The sequence below is a fragment of the Cnephaeus nilssonii genome (genome assembly GCF_951640355.1).
Source record: "Cnephaeus nilssonii genome assembly, chromosome: 15".
Taxonomy (NCBI): Eukaryota; Metazoa; Chordata; class Mammalia; order Chiroptera; family Vespertilionidae; genus Cnephaeus; species Cnephaeus nilssonii.
In genome coordinates this window covers 15,113,195-15,130,553 of record NC_137086.1, presented here as the reverse complement: position 1 = coordinate 15,130,553, position 17,359 = coordinate 15,113,195, and the positions used below count along the sequence as shown (strand labels likewise).

At 38.1% G+C, this 17,359-nt stretch overlaps 1 protein-coding gene across 2 annotated transcripts in view; it reads left to right on the top strand.

Annotated features, from left to right (window-relative positions):
- Window positions 1–17,359, top strand: part of MEMO1 (mediator of cell motility 1) — an 88,713-nt gene that overhangs the window by 53,825 nt on the left and 17,529 nt on the right. For both annotated transcript variants that reach the window (XM_079791531.1, XM_079791530.1), the window contains 3 exons: window positions 1,706–1,818; window positions 3,895–4,006; window positions 14,157–14,299. In XM_079791531.1, coding sequence (XP_079647657.1) covers window positions 1,706–1,818; window positions 3,895–4,006; window positions 14,157–14,299 — 368 coding nt within the window. The remainder of the gene's footprint in view (window positions 1–1,705; window positions 1,819–3,894; window positions 4,007–14,156; window positions 14,300–17,359) is intronic.

Sequence of the window (17,359 nt, the reverse complement as noted above, 5' to 3'; positions counted from 1 at the left end):
TCTCTCTTTTCATTGAAATGTATTCCTCAAACATAAAAATGCCTTTTTTTCATACTTGATTCTTGTCCATATAAATACTTGCCTTTAGGTAAGTCACCGAAATACTCAGTTATCATTGTCTATGTCGAACATTAGCTGTTAAAAAAATCATGGTGATATTTATGTGCTGTTAAGATAGAAGAACATAGTGATATTTCTTTCTTCAGATAGGAACCAGTAGATTTGATCTTTTTTTTTTCTGAAATGGTTATTGAGTTGATCATAATGGTGATGACAAGAAGCATTATCAGTGGGGGCATTCTTTGGCCTGCAAGTTTTTGACATGAAAGAACTAGCTTCTGTGTCATTTATTGTCCATTAATTGAGCAATGAGTAGTCCTTAATTTTCTACGTATTTAGGCAATCATATATTCCCTTCTTTCTCAGAATTTTTTTTTTTTTTTTTTTTTTTTGGTCTGTAAGTTTGTGTGTGAGTATGGGGTGTTTGTGTAAGTTTTGTTCTTATGAGTCTAGGAGAAAAGAGAAAATGGATAGTTTTGGAATTTAGATTGTAGGGATGTTGGAAATAAAATGAAAGGAAGTTAATTTTACTCCTGATGTCAAGATAAAAGGCTTGTAAAGACTTAGTTACAGTTTAGCACAGTTCTTTTCTTTAGCCTACAGTGCAAATAGCACATAATCAGGTTTCTTTGTTTTTGAGAATGACTTCTACTTAAATGGAATCAGGGAAAGCTTATTATACAGAATTCTTCTCAACAAGATGTCTTTTTTTCTCTCCCATGGGAGACATGTGAAAATAGCTTTATCAAAATGCTTCTTTGTAATGATATTTTTCATGAGTTTTTAGAATCTATACTATTATGTATTTTTATTAAAATTGTGGTAGACCTTAGAAGGCAAATTTAGAATGTGTTAGAATTTTGAGATTTTAGTTAATAGCTGAAATGTTTAAAATTCAATTACTGTCATTATTGAAAACTTTCTAGCCATTGTAAATACAGAGATGATTTTAAGCATAACAGGTTGGTTTACTGTGGATAATTAGTAACTGGGATTTCCAGGTGTTGAAGGCCTTTCAACAACAACAAGAAGAACGAAGTAAAAATAAAAAATAAAGGCCTTCCAACAAAAAGACAGACAAAGAAATGAGCTTAATTAACTGAGGAGCAGATCATTCGTAGGCATATCAGTTTGCTAGGGCTGCCATAACAGCATACCACAACCTGGGCAGCTGAAACCACAGACATTTATTTACCCAAGTTCTGGAGGCTGGAAGTTTGAGATTGAGGTCCTGGCAGGGTGGTTTCTCCTGAGGCTTTCTCCTTGGCTTGCAGATGGGTGCCCTCTTGACACCTCTCCATGTGGTCACCTCTCTGTGCATGTGTACCCCTGCTGTCTCTTCCTCTTCTTATAAGGACACCAGTCATATTGGAGTCAGGCCTCACCCTAATGGCTTTATTTTAACTTAATCACCCCTTAAATACCTTATTTTCAAATACAGTTACATGCTGAGGTACTTGGGGGTGAGATTCCAACATACGAATTTTAGGGGAACACAATTTAGTGCATAAGAGTAGGCAATGAAACCAATTAAGGAAAACAGTACTACATGTAATTTTAAAAATTTACTCATTTTCCCCCTTTTATTTAATAAGGTTTGTGTAGAAATGCAATTGTCCTGTGATTTTTGTTATGTACCTCCTAGCCGGAGAATTTTCATCCTTGGGCCTTCTCATCATGTGCCCCTCTCTCGATGTGCACTTTCCAGTGTGGATATATATAGAACACCTCTGTATGACCTTCGTATTGACCAAAAGAGTAAGTATATAGAAATATAAAGCTTTTAAACAGCTAAAGGTTTTTAAATAGGAATTATAAAATGTGAATATCATAGTAATATCTCATAAAGTAAAATTTGTTGTAACTAATCTATAAAAAATAAAAACAAAGAAAGAAAATTTTCTATGTTTAAAAGACAACCACAGTTTTTCTGCCAGCTACAAAAATCTGTCAGATCCACTAGTCTCCCGACTGTAGGAAAGTACTCTGTACTCATTGTACTGTGAGACAAGAAATTGGTACCCATCACAACTTGGTGAAAGATTGTGGGCAGGTTAGTCTACCTCTATGTATATCACTTTCCTCACTGTAAATAGATAATGGTGACAATGCCTTTTTTTTCTCCCAAATTATTTTTATGGAAAAAAATGAGCCTGTAGTTGTGAAACTCTGAAAGAAAGGTGCTACGGAAATCTTAAGTGCATTTTATTTTTAAGATGTTGGTTAGTTTGATTTATTTTTTCCATAGGCTTTCAGAAATCACATTTTCAATTTACTTGGGCATTATTTTAAGTATTGGATGTATAACGTAAAACTTACTGACTTTGAATAGTAGTTCTGGAGGATGGGAGAGCATAATTTAAAAAATACAGAATAGTACAGAAAATAGTGTTACAAATACTCATCATCCAAAATTTACTCAGAATTTTCCCCTCATCTGAACTCAATTTATATTTCCACTAGTAACTACCTTTATGGACTTGGTATGTGTCTTTACAATTCATCAAATTATATTTTAAGTATGTTGAGTGCTTATTTCAAGAAATTTTACAAAATATACTAATGTAGAGGGAAAGAAACAATTTACAAAGGAAAATGATCACCTCTTTTTTTTCCATAGTTTTTTAGTCCTAAATTTCCATAATTTGGGATTTTAAGTATCATGGAGTATTAGCAATTTGTTAGAATATATCTTATTAATAAAGCTGGAATATTGCTAGCCTTACTCCCTAGGTTTTTAGGGGACATACTTTATTTTTAAAACTTAGTTGTGGCATTCAGAAAATTTTGGTATTGGATAGCCTGCCAAAGAAGGAATGGGATATTTTAAATCAGATATATTTTGATATTGGTAAACCCTTTTTTCTGATGTAGTTATAAAAATGTTGGTTCAGGCCCTAGCCGGGTAGTGCGTTGGCCTATGGACTGAAGGGTCCCTGTTTCGATTCTGGACAAGCGCACATGCCCAGATTGTGGGCTCAATCCCCAGTAGGGAGCATGCAGGAGGCAGCCAATCAATGATTCTCTCTCATTATTGATATTTCCCTCTTTCTCTCCCTCTCCCTCTCCCTTCCTCTCTGAAATCAATAATAATAAAAAAATGTTGGTTCAGTTCTATGATAAGACAAAAACACTCATTTTTTTTACATATTAATTAAATTTCATCATTTTCTTGCTGTACAATATTTAGTGTTAAGTATAATTCATCAGATGAGTCTGAATTACTAGATCATTTTAATATTATTTATGGCATGGTACTGTGGTAAATTTATGTTCTGGTCTATGCCATAAGCTTTATTTTTAATTTTGAGGAAAGTATCATTCTTTGTGGGAATTTTCTGTTCTTAACTATGGCCAGAACCTGAGGTGTGAAGTAATAATCCTATACATTTTATTAAAAAACAAAGCAAAACACAAAAACTATATTTTTAACTTCGTAAGTAAGTAGACCAGTGATTTTTCCATATTTCAGTAGGAGTTCTAATCAGTTATGCTCTTATTAGCATGTACTGATTAAAGTTAAGGAAAGGCTTACACCTGGAGGTGATTTTTGTTATAATGAAAGGAACTGATGAAAAATTTAAATGATTACTTACATAACTATGTATCATAGAAATGCTGAGTAAGTTATTACATGTATTATTGTTTTGTCTGATATGTAAAAACAAGTGTCTTCTTTTTTAAAAATAAAAATGGAAGAAAAAATGAAGGAGAATATTATGTGGTGCTTTTACCTCTTGCCAAAGCATGTAGTTTTGTATTACTGGGTGGAGTCTCACAGGATAAGAATATACATTAATGTATTTGTTTTACTGTATTTTGAAATCTCTTTAGTTTACGGAGAACTATGGAAGACAGGAATGTTTGAACGCATGTCTCTGCAGACAGATGAAGATGAACACAGTATCGAAATGCATTTGCCTTATACAGCTAAAGCCATGGAAAGGTATATTGATTAATATAAGAAATCCCAGAGAAATCATAGATATTAATTTCTTTGGAATTATTTTAACTATGGTAAGATAATCATTAGAGTAAGGAGATTAAAAAATGTTGGGTGGGGCTTAAAACAATACAAATGTGTTCTGTCACAGTTCTGGAAAATATTTTTTATTTGACATGAAATAAAAATTTGAGATTGGATTTTCTTAATGTGGATTGAAGTTGGTTTTTGAATAGTTTGCCTCTGAAAGCTGAACATGTGAATTGAATTGTTTGTTTCATTAGGGGGAAATAAAAAAACCCCCCGTGTGTGTGTGTGTGTGTGTGTGTGTATGTGTGTATTTATTGGTTTGCCTGTTACTTGACTCATTAGATATTTATTTATCTTAAAATAACAATTGTATTCTTTTATGGTATGATGCCATCCTACATAATAAAAGGGTAATATGTAAATTACCATCACTCCGCTACGCCCACGATTGGGCCAGCGGGAGGCGCAGGGGGCGGGACTCGGTGTGGCCAGGGTGGCCGATTGGGCCGGCGGGACGCTGAGCCATGGCTGTGCTGCGGCACAGAAGGGGCCTCTGGGGCAACGAGCCCACGTCCTGCTGCAGACCATCAAAAGTGGGGAGCGAAAGTGGGGGAGCTGGCTGTCTGTCCGCTGGTGCACCAGGCCTTTCGAAACAGACAGCCAGCTCCCCCGCGATTGAAAGCGGGGAGCTGTGTGTCCGCTCCAGCACCAGCGGACCCCCTGCCATCAAAAGCGGGGAGCAGGCTGCTAGCAGTGTCCGCAGAGCGTGCTAGGCTTTGCGGGGCAGTGGATATGGCCTGGATGGCAGGTTAGGCCTAGGGGACCCTACACATGTATGATTTAATCATGCACTGGGCCTCTAGTAAGTAATAACAACCTTTTAGATGTGGGATCAATATTGGGGGTCATTTATTTCAGCTTTACACAAAATACATGAATCTCTTTCATAATATGCTTGTTAGATTATTATTTGGTGTCTGCTAAAGGTCTTCCAGTGATAGGGTACTCAATAGACTATAAATAGGTTGAGGATAGGGACAATATCTATTTTATTCTCCACTTATATCTCAGTACCTAGCACAATGCCAGTCACATAACAGTCATTAATTTATTTTGGTACAGTGAAATAATTGTTTTAAGAGCTTTCTTTTAGGTCAGCATTCAAAAGAAAATCTTCCTTTTGTAGGTCCCATTTCTCTCATTTTCAACCATTTTCTTTATATGGACTTAATATTCCACGTATAGTTTGACTAGTTTTAAATATGATGAGATTTTTCCTTCTTGGGATGCCATCACTGTATTTTCTTAGTAAAGTATGTGGTGCAGTTTAGGTTCTCAGTAAATATTTGTTAGTTAATTGCCTTTTTGAAGTTTGAGATTACATTAACATTTTTTGTGCTGTTGTGGCAAATGTACTGTGGTCAGCCAAAACCCAAGGCTTTTCATATTGTTAAACTGGATTATTTTATCCTCTTGTACTGTTGTGGTTGATTTCTTTTTAACCGTACACATATGTGTGTGTGTGTGTGTGTATATATTGCCTCAACTACTTATGTGTAATTTTGTCTTGTTGGTTTTAGTCCATTATTGCAGTCTTTCTAGATCATTTCCACGCTTAATTTTGTTATCAGAGTATTGCTTACTTCTCTTGGTCTTATGTTACTGATAATCTCTTCACAAGGATAACTATGAGGACCTTCATAAATCTGGAGAAGTTTCTAAAAACCATTGTGATATTAAATTATAAGCAGTTTAATTTTAGGTTAATTGTGTTTTAATACATTATAATTCTTCAGAAATTGTTAAAGCAATATATGATGTTTATTTCTTGGAATCCTATCTAATAAATAGGGAATATGCTAATTGACCCTCTCACCATTGCAAAGATGATGCCCACAGCCAATAAGGAGGGAATATGCCAATTGACTGCCCTGCCCTCAAATATGGCGGCGTCCACAGCCAATAAGGAGGGGATATGCTAATTGACTGCCCCGCCCTCAAAGATGGCAGCACTCACAGCAACAAGACAGCAGCGCCCAGTCCCTCAGCCCCACTGGGGTGGCAGGCACGCAGCAAGGCTGGGCCTTCCTGTCTCTGGAGTCCCCCAGTCCCCTTACCCCCCAGCCGCCCAGGGCCAGCCCGAGGCGCAGGCAAGCCTCAGATGGCGGCTGCCCAGCTGCCCAGGGCTGGCCCGAGGTGCAGGCAAGCCTTGGATGGTGACTGCCCAGCCGCCCACAGCCGCCAGATAACCAGGGCCAGCCGAGGCTTGCACTGCCGGCAGTGGCAGCAGCAGAGGTGTGATGGGGCGTCACTTTCCCCTGAAAGCCGGGTCGCCTCCCGCCCCTGAGGGCTCCTGGACTGTGAGAGGGGGCAGGCCAGGCTGAGCGACCCCCCCCCCTCCAGTGCATGAATTTTCATGCACTGGGCCTCTAGTGTTAGTATAATTGAAACATTCCATTCTTCAACTATATAGGATAATAGAAATTTTTTGTTATTTGCTGAAATGTTTGCACATTTTGTCATTAGAAAACAGATATTTTAAACTTAATAGATTTTAATACAATAGAACCAATAAGCTGCCAGCAATATCCTTAAGGAGGTTTTTAACAAAGTAGCAGTTTTGTTATTTCAAAAGTAAAACATGCATTGTGTAAAATTTAGAAAAATAGGAACTTAAAACCAACAAGCAAAATTTTTGTTCATAATTTCCCCTCGATTAAATAAATAGTCATATAACCACTGTTAAGTATCACTTCTTAAGAAAACCTTCCCTGTCTTGTAGATTATATTAGGATCCCTAATATTGACTCTTAGAAAGCACCCACTTTCTAAGTACTTCAAAGTGTAATTTCCCTTTGAAGCCTTTCCTATACTCACTATCTATATCAGCTGTCCATTACTAAGTAACAAATTACTCCAAAACGTAGTGGCTTGAGATCACAACTATGTTATTGCTCACAATTTTTGGGTCAGGAGGTTTGGCAGGGAACACCTTGCTATAAAATGTTGACTGAGGTGGCTGGAATAGACTAGAAAATCCAAGATAGTCTTAGTGCTAGTTACAGACCTAGTTCAAGTTTCTTAGCAAAGGAAGGATGAAGATGATTAGAACCTATTACTCCTTGATGGTGTGAAGGATGGACTAGGGTTGGAAGAGATGGATAGAAATAGTTTAGTAAAGAAACCACAGTGGCTTTGAATTAAGGAAGACATGAAAGGGGTAGGAAAGTGAGCAGATTATGGGAGACATTTAAAGATTAGAACCAATAAAACTTGGTAAATGTTTATTTGTGGAGGAGTAAGATGATTTTAAGAAAATGCAAAAGTTTAAGGTTTAATAGCATGCCATTATCAGAGAAGGTAAAGCCAGCAAGCAGTAAGTATACATTTAAGAGAACATAGGATATGGAAATATTGACTTGCTTCTAACAAAATACTGAATTTCTCTAATAAACAGCCAATTCATGATAGGGTATTTTTTGTGTGTGTTTTGTTTTGTTTTTGACTTCAAATAGTTGAAGTACCTGAAATATGCCTGCCCTTGTAAAATCTTTTATCAGTATTCCTACTCAAATGGAAATTCAGAAAGATATAGCCTTTGAGATTAATTTTGAGAGTCTCATTAGATTCACTTAACTGATCAAACAGTAAAGAGCCTATTTAATAAAGAGGTAATATGCAAATTGACTGTCACTCCAACACAAAAGATGGCCACCCCCATGTGGACACAAGATGGCCACCACAAGATGGGCAGTCAGACATCCTTCTCGGGCTGGCAGGGGAGCAGTTAGGCGTCGATCAGGCTGTCAGGGGAGTGGTTAGGGGGTGATCAGGCTGGCAGGCAGAAGCGGTTAGGGGCAACCAAGCAGGCAGGCAGGCGAGTGGTTGGTAGCCAGCAGTCCTGGATTGTGAGAAGGATGTCTGAAGGATGTCTGACACACCCTCCCATGCACGAATTTCATGCACCAGGCCTGCAGGGGAGGGCAGGTATGGGCAATCAGGCCAGCAGGGGAAGGCAGTTAGGAGGGACCAGGCCTGCAGGGGAGGACAGTTGGGGGCGACCAGGCCTGCAGGGGAGGGCAGTTGGGGGGAACCAGGCCTGCAGGGGAGGGCAGTTGGGGGGAACCAGGCCTGCAGGGGAGGGCAGGTTGGGGGGACCAGGCCTGCGGGGGAGGACAGCTCGGGGGGGCCTAGGCCTGCAGGGGAGGGCAGTTGGGGGGGACCAGGCCTGCAGGGGAGAGCACTTGGGGGGGAACTAGGCCTGCAGGGGAGGGCAGTTAGGGGCAATCATGCCTGCAGGGGAGGGCAGTTGGGAGGGACCAGGCCTGCAGGGGAGGGCAGTTGGGGGTGAACAGGCTTGCAAGGGAGGGCAGTTAGAGGTGATTGGGCCAGCAGGGGAGGGGAGTTGGGGTCGACCAGGCCTGCAGGGGAGGACAGTTTGGGGTGACCAGTCTGGCAGGGGAAGGCATTTAGGGGTGACCAGGCTGGCAGGGGAAGGCAGTTAGGGATGACCAGGCCGGCAGGGAAGGGCAGTTAGGGGCAATCGGGCTGTCAGGGGAGCAGTTAGGCGTCGATCAGGCTGTCAGGGGAGTGGTTAGGGGGTGATCAGGCTGGCAGGCAGAAGTGGTTAAGGGCAACCAAGCAGGCAGGCAGGCGAGTGGTTGGTAGCCAGCAGTCCTGGATTGTGAGAAGGATGTCTGACTGCCCATACTAGGATCGGGCCTAAGTGGGCAGTTGGACATCCCTCAAGGGGTCCCAGATTGGAGAGGGTGGAGGCTGGACTGAGGGACACACCCTCCCATGCACGAATTTCGTGCACCGGGCCTCTAGTTTTTAATAATTTAAATGTTAACTTTAGTTGTCATTGACAGCAGCTTACCTTATTCCTTCTCTTCTCTCTCCCAGTTCTTTAGCTCTGCCTGATGTTTTCTAGATCTTTTTAGTTTGTTCTTCCTCACACTGAAAGTATTCTGCATAAAGTCTGGATGTATGTAACTGTGGTCTGAAAGTAAATTTGATTGAGGAAAAAATGAGAGAAACTCTTTTTATAGGGCTCCCTAAAATGCTTGTCATTATGATTCCTTTATTTCATTTTGCCTTTAACACCTGTTTCCTGAGTTCTACAGCCAGTCTCACATTTGAAGACTCACTAGACCAGTGATGGGCAACCTTTTGAGCTTGGTGTGTCAAACTTCGCCAAAAAACTGAGCATAACTCGGGTAGTGTGTCACTTTGAGGAAAAAACTAACTCAAAGACTCTAGTCGCAAATGTTTCATCCTCAGGAGCAGCAAATGTTTCATCCTCGGCATGCGGCCGCGTGTCATCAGAAATGGCTACGCGTGTCAGTGCTGACATGCGTGTCATAGGTTCGCCATCACTGTACTAGACCGATTCACAGTTGTATTCTTAACTATGGTTTATTAGAAAAGATATACCAGCAAGGGAAAAAGACACATTAAGCAGAATCTGGAGGAAGCCAGGTGCAGGCTTCCAAAGTTCCTCCCTTTCATAGGGGTGGGCTGAATGGAATGTGCTTTCTCTAGCGGTATAACATGTGTATAATGTTTCTGGCCAGGCAAGCTGCTTTTAAGATTTAAAACCATTCCTGGCTGACGTGGCTCAGTTGGTTGGATGTTGTCCCATGCACCGAGAGGTTGCAGGTTCGAATACCAGTCAGGGCACATGCCCCAGTGGCAGGCTTGATCCCCTGTGGGGGGTCCTGCAGGAAGCAGCCGATTGATGTCTCTCTCTTTGTCTCCCTCTCCCTTTCTCTGTACCTTTAAAAAAATTCAATAACATTTTGTTAAAAAGATTCAAAATCAGGTTTTATTTTCTTTTTAAATCCAGGTTTTTTTATCGGGAGCTGGTTATGTAGTCACTCGCTGCCAGCATAACTAAGCACAATTACTGCAATTCCAGACTCCCAGAAGGAAAGCAGGTGTTAGCTATAATGACATTTTTATAAACAATCTAGGAAAATCTGGTAGAGTGTCCCAAGGGGGTAAAACAGCCTTAATCACATAAGGAACACTGTAAAAGTCAAGTTCCCAGATGTCACCAAGGACAGTCTTACAAGCAGTCCCTTCTGAAGATTGCACAGCAGACCTGCAGAATTCCCACTCCTCTTTCCCAATTCCAGGCTGCCATATCGCCATTCCAACTTTCTGATTTTTTGATTCACTTACATTCCACCTAACCCTTATTATAGCTTAGGTTTGTACTAGGTCTAAAGATTTTCCTTTCCTTTCTGATTGTGGCCTCAATTAAGGTCTTCAGATATTGGAAATGCCAGAGAAAAGTAAGATGTGTTCTTGAATAGGTCATCTTTAACAGAGGGGAACGGCTTATCTCTGGACATAGAAAGAAGTCTGAGATTTTCTACCTCTGTCCAGCTTGAATGACAGGCACAGGAACAGAAACAGTGCCATTTTCAAATGTGTTCTTATTCTGTGACTTTTATACTCATGGTTATTTGTGTATTTCTGCATATGTCTTGCAGTTAAATATTTTTTGTTGTTATTTACTGAGATTTTAGAACCAATGTGGATTTTCTTTGTTTCTGAGTTTTCCTTTTTTATATATGCTTTGAGTATTACCTGCACATCAGTAAGAGATTATTTAGAATTATAGTACATAGAGGATCCTAGAATATAGCTAAAACATTTTGTTTGTTGTAATGGAACAATTTCAGTTTCTATGACCATGAATAGGATGAATAAAAGTTAGTGTAAGGCATTTATTTATTATTATTATTATTTTTAAAAAAATATATTTTATTGATTTTTTACAGAGCAGAAGGGAGAGGGATAGAGAGTTAGAAACATCGATGAGAGAGAAACATCGATCAGCTGCCTCCTGCACACCTCCTACTGGGGATGTGCCCGCAACCAAGGTACATGCCCTTGACCGGAATTGAACCTGGGACCCTTGCGTCCGCAGGCCGATGCTCTATCCACTGAGCCAAACCGGTTAGGGCAGGCATTTATTTTTTATCACCATATGTTTTATCCTTTTTTTCCTTCTGTGATTATTTTCTATCTAAAAGAGGAAAGGAGAATAAATCATATAATCGTATTATTGTGGCAACAGCTTTAGCACCTTTAGGGATAAGGATAAATTGTCTTCTTCCTGTATTTGTTATGATTTGTTTAATTCTCTGGACTGCTTGTAAAATCTTTAGGAAATTGGAAGAATTTGTATAGAGAAAAAAATTCTCATATTAATGTTTTTCAGGGGACAAATATCCAAATTAATTCCAGAGGAAGAATAAGCAAATAACTATTTGAATACAGTACGTCATCTAGTTAAAAATGTCATCACTTTTAAGATTTAAATTATGTACCGCTAATTAAATAAAAACACTGGCCACCTCTTCCCCCCAGACATGCTACCTTTCCCTTTTCTCTCCTAAGCTCCAAGGGCCCTTTTTTTGTCTCTGTAACTTGTTTCCTGGGCCCATTTCCTCTACAGCTCACTTCTACCTCCGTGACTTTCTAAATAAACTTTCTCTTATAGTTTGAGTCTTGGCTCTGAATTCTTTTCCAGCCAGAACTCAAGTACCGACGAGGTTGCTGAACTGATGAGGTTGGTAGAGCCCATATACTACTAGGGTTGACATTTTACTTTTCTAACAAGGCAGGGATATCTAGGTCTTTATTTGGAAGCTTTATTTAAGGCTTTATTTAGGTATATTTATAACTGACATGCAACAAAATGCACTTTTCTAATGTATACTATTTGGTGAGCATGGACATACTGATCAAGCTGTAAAATGACACACATAAAATAAACTTATCTCTCACCCATATACAGGTTAGGGTAAAAGTAGGCTTACAGATGTAAGTATGCAAAACAGAGTTTATTATCTCTCTTTCTTAAATACGTATTTTATATATTTAAAAATATTTTTAATGACTCTTTCCACTGGCCTAACACCTGCTGCCAGTTCTCACCGCCAACAGAACTGCCACGTTTGTGGAGTAGAGCAGGGGGATGGGGACAGCGCCTCCTAAGGTGCCAGGCTTCCACTGTTCTTCCCAAGAAATTCAGGTTTTTTTTTTAATGAATAAACTCTAATCTTATTTCTTGCCTTTGGTTGATTTCTAGAGCACGAAATGGTTGTCTTTGACAGTTTATTTAGTTTTATAAATTGTTTTTTGTACTCCTTCACTAGGGAAGACCAACTTCACAAATTGATTCTAAAACCTGGGAATATTATATATCAAAGCCAAATGCTCTTTCTCTAATTCATCCTTTGGGGGTATAGAGAACAACATATAGTTGTTTAAAAAGGGAAAGAACAAAGAGAGGTGGATGGATGAATCTTGATTCAAGGCTTAGATTTTTAAATAGTATGAGCCTTTTACCTCTATAGGTAGATTTGTGAGCTCAAACTGGTTAATTGAATGTTTTGGTGGCTCTTGTGGAGGGTAGATATGTGTTCTTTCTGCAGAGTGAGCCAACTGTTGTTGACAAAGTACTTCTATAGTATTCCTCACTTTGTCAGTTTTATGAAAGTAGTATTATAATTATGATCATTTTACAGATAAGGACATTTTTAGGTTAGTAATTTAGCCATGCTCTCAACATTTGCATGTGATATAGATAATACTTGATCCCATTTCTTCTGACATACTGTTTTTTATACTCTATATAACTGCTCTCACACCATGTTGTAATTACTTGCAAACTCTTTGATTTTCTTGGTGTATTTATTTATATAGGTGGTACTTGAAGTTAGAACAGAACAGGTCATAATAATCTTCTTGAATTTTCACTAGAACTCAGTTCTTTTCTTTGAAATGATAATCACTCTTAACTTATTGAAGAGCCCCTGTTCACTCACGCAGTTTTTAAGCAAATTGGTAATAGTCAGAGAAAGAAATACCCGATGGCAGCTTCCTCTGCCAGCTTCCTCTTTTTTTCTTACTCCATAGATGCAGATTCTGTCCAAGAAGCCCCTGCATTGCAGAGGGACTGGAGATCTGTATGATCTGTTTATTTCGCAATTGACAAGGGTAAGGGGGCCTTTATGACGGGGGAGGCTCTTGGGTGCCCTGAATGTAGCTTTATGAAGCTGGAATAACATTTATTTGGGAATATTTAAACTTAGTATTTTAAAGAACTTTTATGAATTCTATTTGTCCTACATCAGTAAAGTGTCAGACTATTCATATTAAAGAGCATTAATATAATGGTGAACCCCCACCCTCTTAAATCCTATTCAGAACAAGTCAGACAAACATGATTTCATGCTTCTAAAATTCCAAATCTGGGATCATTTAGAATATAAATAATAATATATGCAATTAAAATTTCACTATAATGAACATTTTAAAAAGTTTTGGGTAAACATCTATTTCTATAGCCCATCATAGTTCTTTATTAATTTGCTCTGTTCCTTTTCCATGAATCTGTCAGTCTGTGGAGTGAAAAAGGGATTTGTGGTTATGCTGTAAACACTGTGGGTGGGTGTGGTGTTTTATTATTGCTGTTGGAAATGAATACCTACTTCTTTGGAATCTGTGTTCACCCTAGATGCCAGTAAAATTGAGTTGTATTTTCAGGCTGTCTTGTGTCTGTTTATTAGTATAGGTGAAAGTGTAATTGGGGAATCGTATGGGAGCCAATATTAAGTGTTGTAGGTCTCACTTGGCAGGTTTATGGAACAAATTTTAGAAATGGTGGTATTAATAATAGGAAAGGACTAAAATAGGTGAGGAAGAGTTTAATGTTCTTTTAAAATTGTGGAAGTATTGGGCAGATGATTCCAGCTTTGAGGGGTAGTTGAGAAGACTTGACTTGGTGATGGTCTGATGGGCTTATTTTTATTTTTGAGGATGTTATTCCAACTGGTAGTAAAATAGTTTTGGTTACCTAAAGAAGTACTGTACATTTCTGTAATTTAAATGGATATTTTGAGTATTCTGTACCTCATTTTTTGTACCTCTCATTTTTAAGTGGTCTTCTTTAAACATTTAATTTAAAGATTTTAAGAATTCAACAATATGTGTATTATCTTTACTACTATTAATATATGTTCCACTTTTTAGTGCAAAGACATTGGAAACTATTTTTATTCTTATACTTCTCAAGTGACTTTTTTTTTCTGTTTTCTTTAAGCCATAAGGATGAGTTTACCATTATTCCTGTACTGGTTGGAGCTCTGAGTGAGTCAAAAGAACAGGAATTCGGAAAACTCTTCAGTAAATATCTAGCGGATCCTAGTAATCTCTTTGTGGTTTCTTCTGATTTCTGCCATTGGGGTAAGTTCTAGATTTTAACCTATGATAGCTATTATATACTGTGGTTAAAGGTATCTTTTCATTCTAAGCTCTGATTTTCAGTTCTTTATCACTTCCCTTGGAAAGTTTTACCGTTAGCAGCAATGTTTAAAAGTGAATAAAAAGTCTATTGGTCATTTAAAAAAGATCAGATTATAATAGTGGATTATGGATACATTTCCAAAGGCGACTGGTATAATTGGATTCACAATGTGAGGGCATCCTTGCTTAGACACTTACATTAGTGGGAGTTAAGATCTTTTAACCCCATTTCCAGGTAGAGTTGTGTGGTAGATGCCCGAAATTGGTGTTTTGGTGGATAAAACTAATTTTCTTTTTTAGAACATAGAAGAGCACTGTGTGCACTGGCAGTCCTTTCCCACATTTCCTGTTTTGTAATTGGTCTTTTTTCTTTCTTTTTCTCCTTTGATGCTTAATTTTTGCCCATAATTGCCATCAGTTTAGAGCTAACCTCCAACGATTGTTGGCTATTAGCACTATGGTCTTCATTGGTAAGGACTCCTATGTGATTTTTGTTATTATTGCCACTTAAAAGAATAAGGAAGCTTCACAGTGAATAGATTATAAAGAAAGTGAGACATTTGTAGATGCCTCTTTTAGTAAATGTTGATTTTTCACATTCTTTGGACAACATTTGCTCTCGTTTACTGTTCTAGAATGTCTCTGAATTCTGTTCCTTGTAGGACATCTCTTTGATTCATGTGTTCATTGGTTTAAGGGTCCCAGTATCTGTTCATCCTTCAGTTATTTCTTTGGTTATAGAGAAAACATGAGGCACAAGACCATAAATTTTAAGGTGAAGTGCTAGAATGGCTAGAAAAACATCCTCAATGAGATATAGGGAGCCCTGGCTTTTCACGTCTTAGCCATTGATTGCCAGCATTGATTCAACATTTATCTGACCTATTTAGGCTGGTATTTTCTTCTCTTACGTTGTGCCATGAGTGGCCTTGAGATTTCAGTTCAAGAGAACCATCCTTCCTAATGGCATAGATAAAGTATTTTTGTTTAAGGCACTAATTTATCAACTGGGGATTACTCCTGGGGGGTTTGGAAATGCCTAGAGACATTTTTTGATCATCACAACTGGGGTGGGGTGGGAGCTGGGGATGCTGTTGACATCTTGTGAAAACAGTTCAGGGAAGTTTCTAAATAAACATCCTATAATGCACAGGAAAGCTCCCAACATCAAAGAATTATCCTGCCCACAATATTAGTAGTGCCGAGGTTGAAAGCCCTGGTTTAGGGTATGCAGGTAGCTGTGCTACTTTACAAACTTCCTCAGCTCTCGGGGTTCTTTAATAACAACTTCCTTTGGCTGCCTTTGGCAGAAGTTATTTTTTATGGATATATTAGTTACATCTGAGGACTAGGTAAATGCTTCAAAAGAGTTTCTTGAGAATTCTGAAGTTTAGTAATAGTTGTTCTTAAAAATTAAGGTGTATCATGTTGAAAAAGGGCTATTTTTCTTTAGTATTGTAAATTTGCATTGGTAAGCATGTTTTAAAAATTCTTGAAGCATGTGCTCCCTCTTCCTTCACTTTTAAGGCTCTTGTGAATCACTTCACATCACTCTGTGATTTAAATAATTGGTCCTTGTGATACAGTTTTTCAGAGTCTAAGCTCTTCTAGGTTGGCACCATGGTGCAACCACAATAAAATGCACATAAACATTTGTGGACACTTTCATGTTTGCTTTTCTGTGGTATCATCCTTTTTACCTCATAACGAATTAAAAAGTAGACAGACCCTACTGCACTACCGTATTTAAGTACAACGTTGAGAGAAAAATGAATTTTGTTTTACATTCTACCTAGATTCTTAGAAAATTCTTTAGGTCATTTGATCTCCTTATTTCTTGAAAACTTTGTTATTTAAATTGTAAGATAGGATTTTCTGGTGATATGTTAGCTATGGAAAGCTAAACAGAGACTAAAATACACTTATATTTACATCTGGTGGTTAAGTAATAACTTTCCCAGTTGTTTGTTTTTTCAGTGTTACTATCATTAACTATATTCATTAAGTGCTTACTTTGTGCTTAGGGAGAGCACTGTACTAACTCTAATTAGGAAATTTGATTGATTTTTGGGGATAAGTTGAAGGTGTTGCATGGATACTGTTCCAAAATTGGTAGTCTCCTTTCTACAATAGTAACAGTAACTGTTATTCTTGTAAAGTAAGATTTATTTTATATTTAACATGCCTGTTGAAGTAATAGGAATCATTAGCTGGTTATGGGTCAAACTGTCTTAGAAATTGTTTCATATTTCTCAAATTCATGCTTTAATGGCATTAGTCATCTTTACTAAATTAATGAGTGCTATAGTCCCACCTCAAAAATTTAGCTTTTTCGCATGAAGATAATACATAGTGATTTTTTTTTCTTTTTAAAAATATATTATACAGTTTGATTTTACCATGATAAAGCAATGTTAACAGGAAGCATTCAGTCCCTCAAGTACTTAGGGACTTTAAAAATTTCTTGTTAGGCTCTTAACACATTCCACATTTCTAAATAGCTGTGTTTTGTTTTGTGTTTTTAAAGAAAAATAACTTAATTGATTATGGTACAGTTAATAAAATTACTTATAGATCACAGATTTTTTTGTTTTGTTTTTGTTGAATAATATATTAAAGTACTGGCAATGACATTTTTCATTTCTAGTCGTGTTTCTTTATATATTGTCCAGCTTCTGTGAAAATAAAGTGAGAAACTTGGTGATAGAGACAGTTGGGACACTTAGATGTAGTTGGAAGAATGTTGCCTTGAATTTTTTTGTTAGCCAGTGTCCATTTACATGAATGACTTACTTTAAAAAAAATTAAAAAAATTGATTTCAAAGAGGAAGGGAGAGGGAGAGAGAGATGGAAATATCAATGATGAGAGAGAATCATTGATCGGCTGCCTTCTGCACACCCCCTACTGGGGATCAAACCCACAACCCAGGCATGTGCCATGACCGGGAATCGAGCCGTAGCCTCCTGGTTCGTAGGTCGACGCTCAACCACTGAGCCACA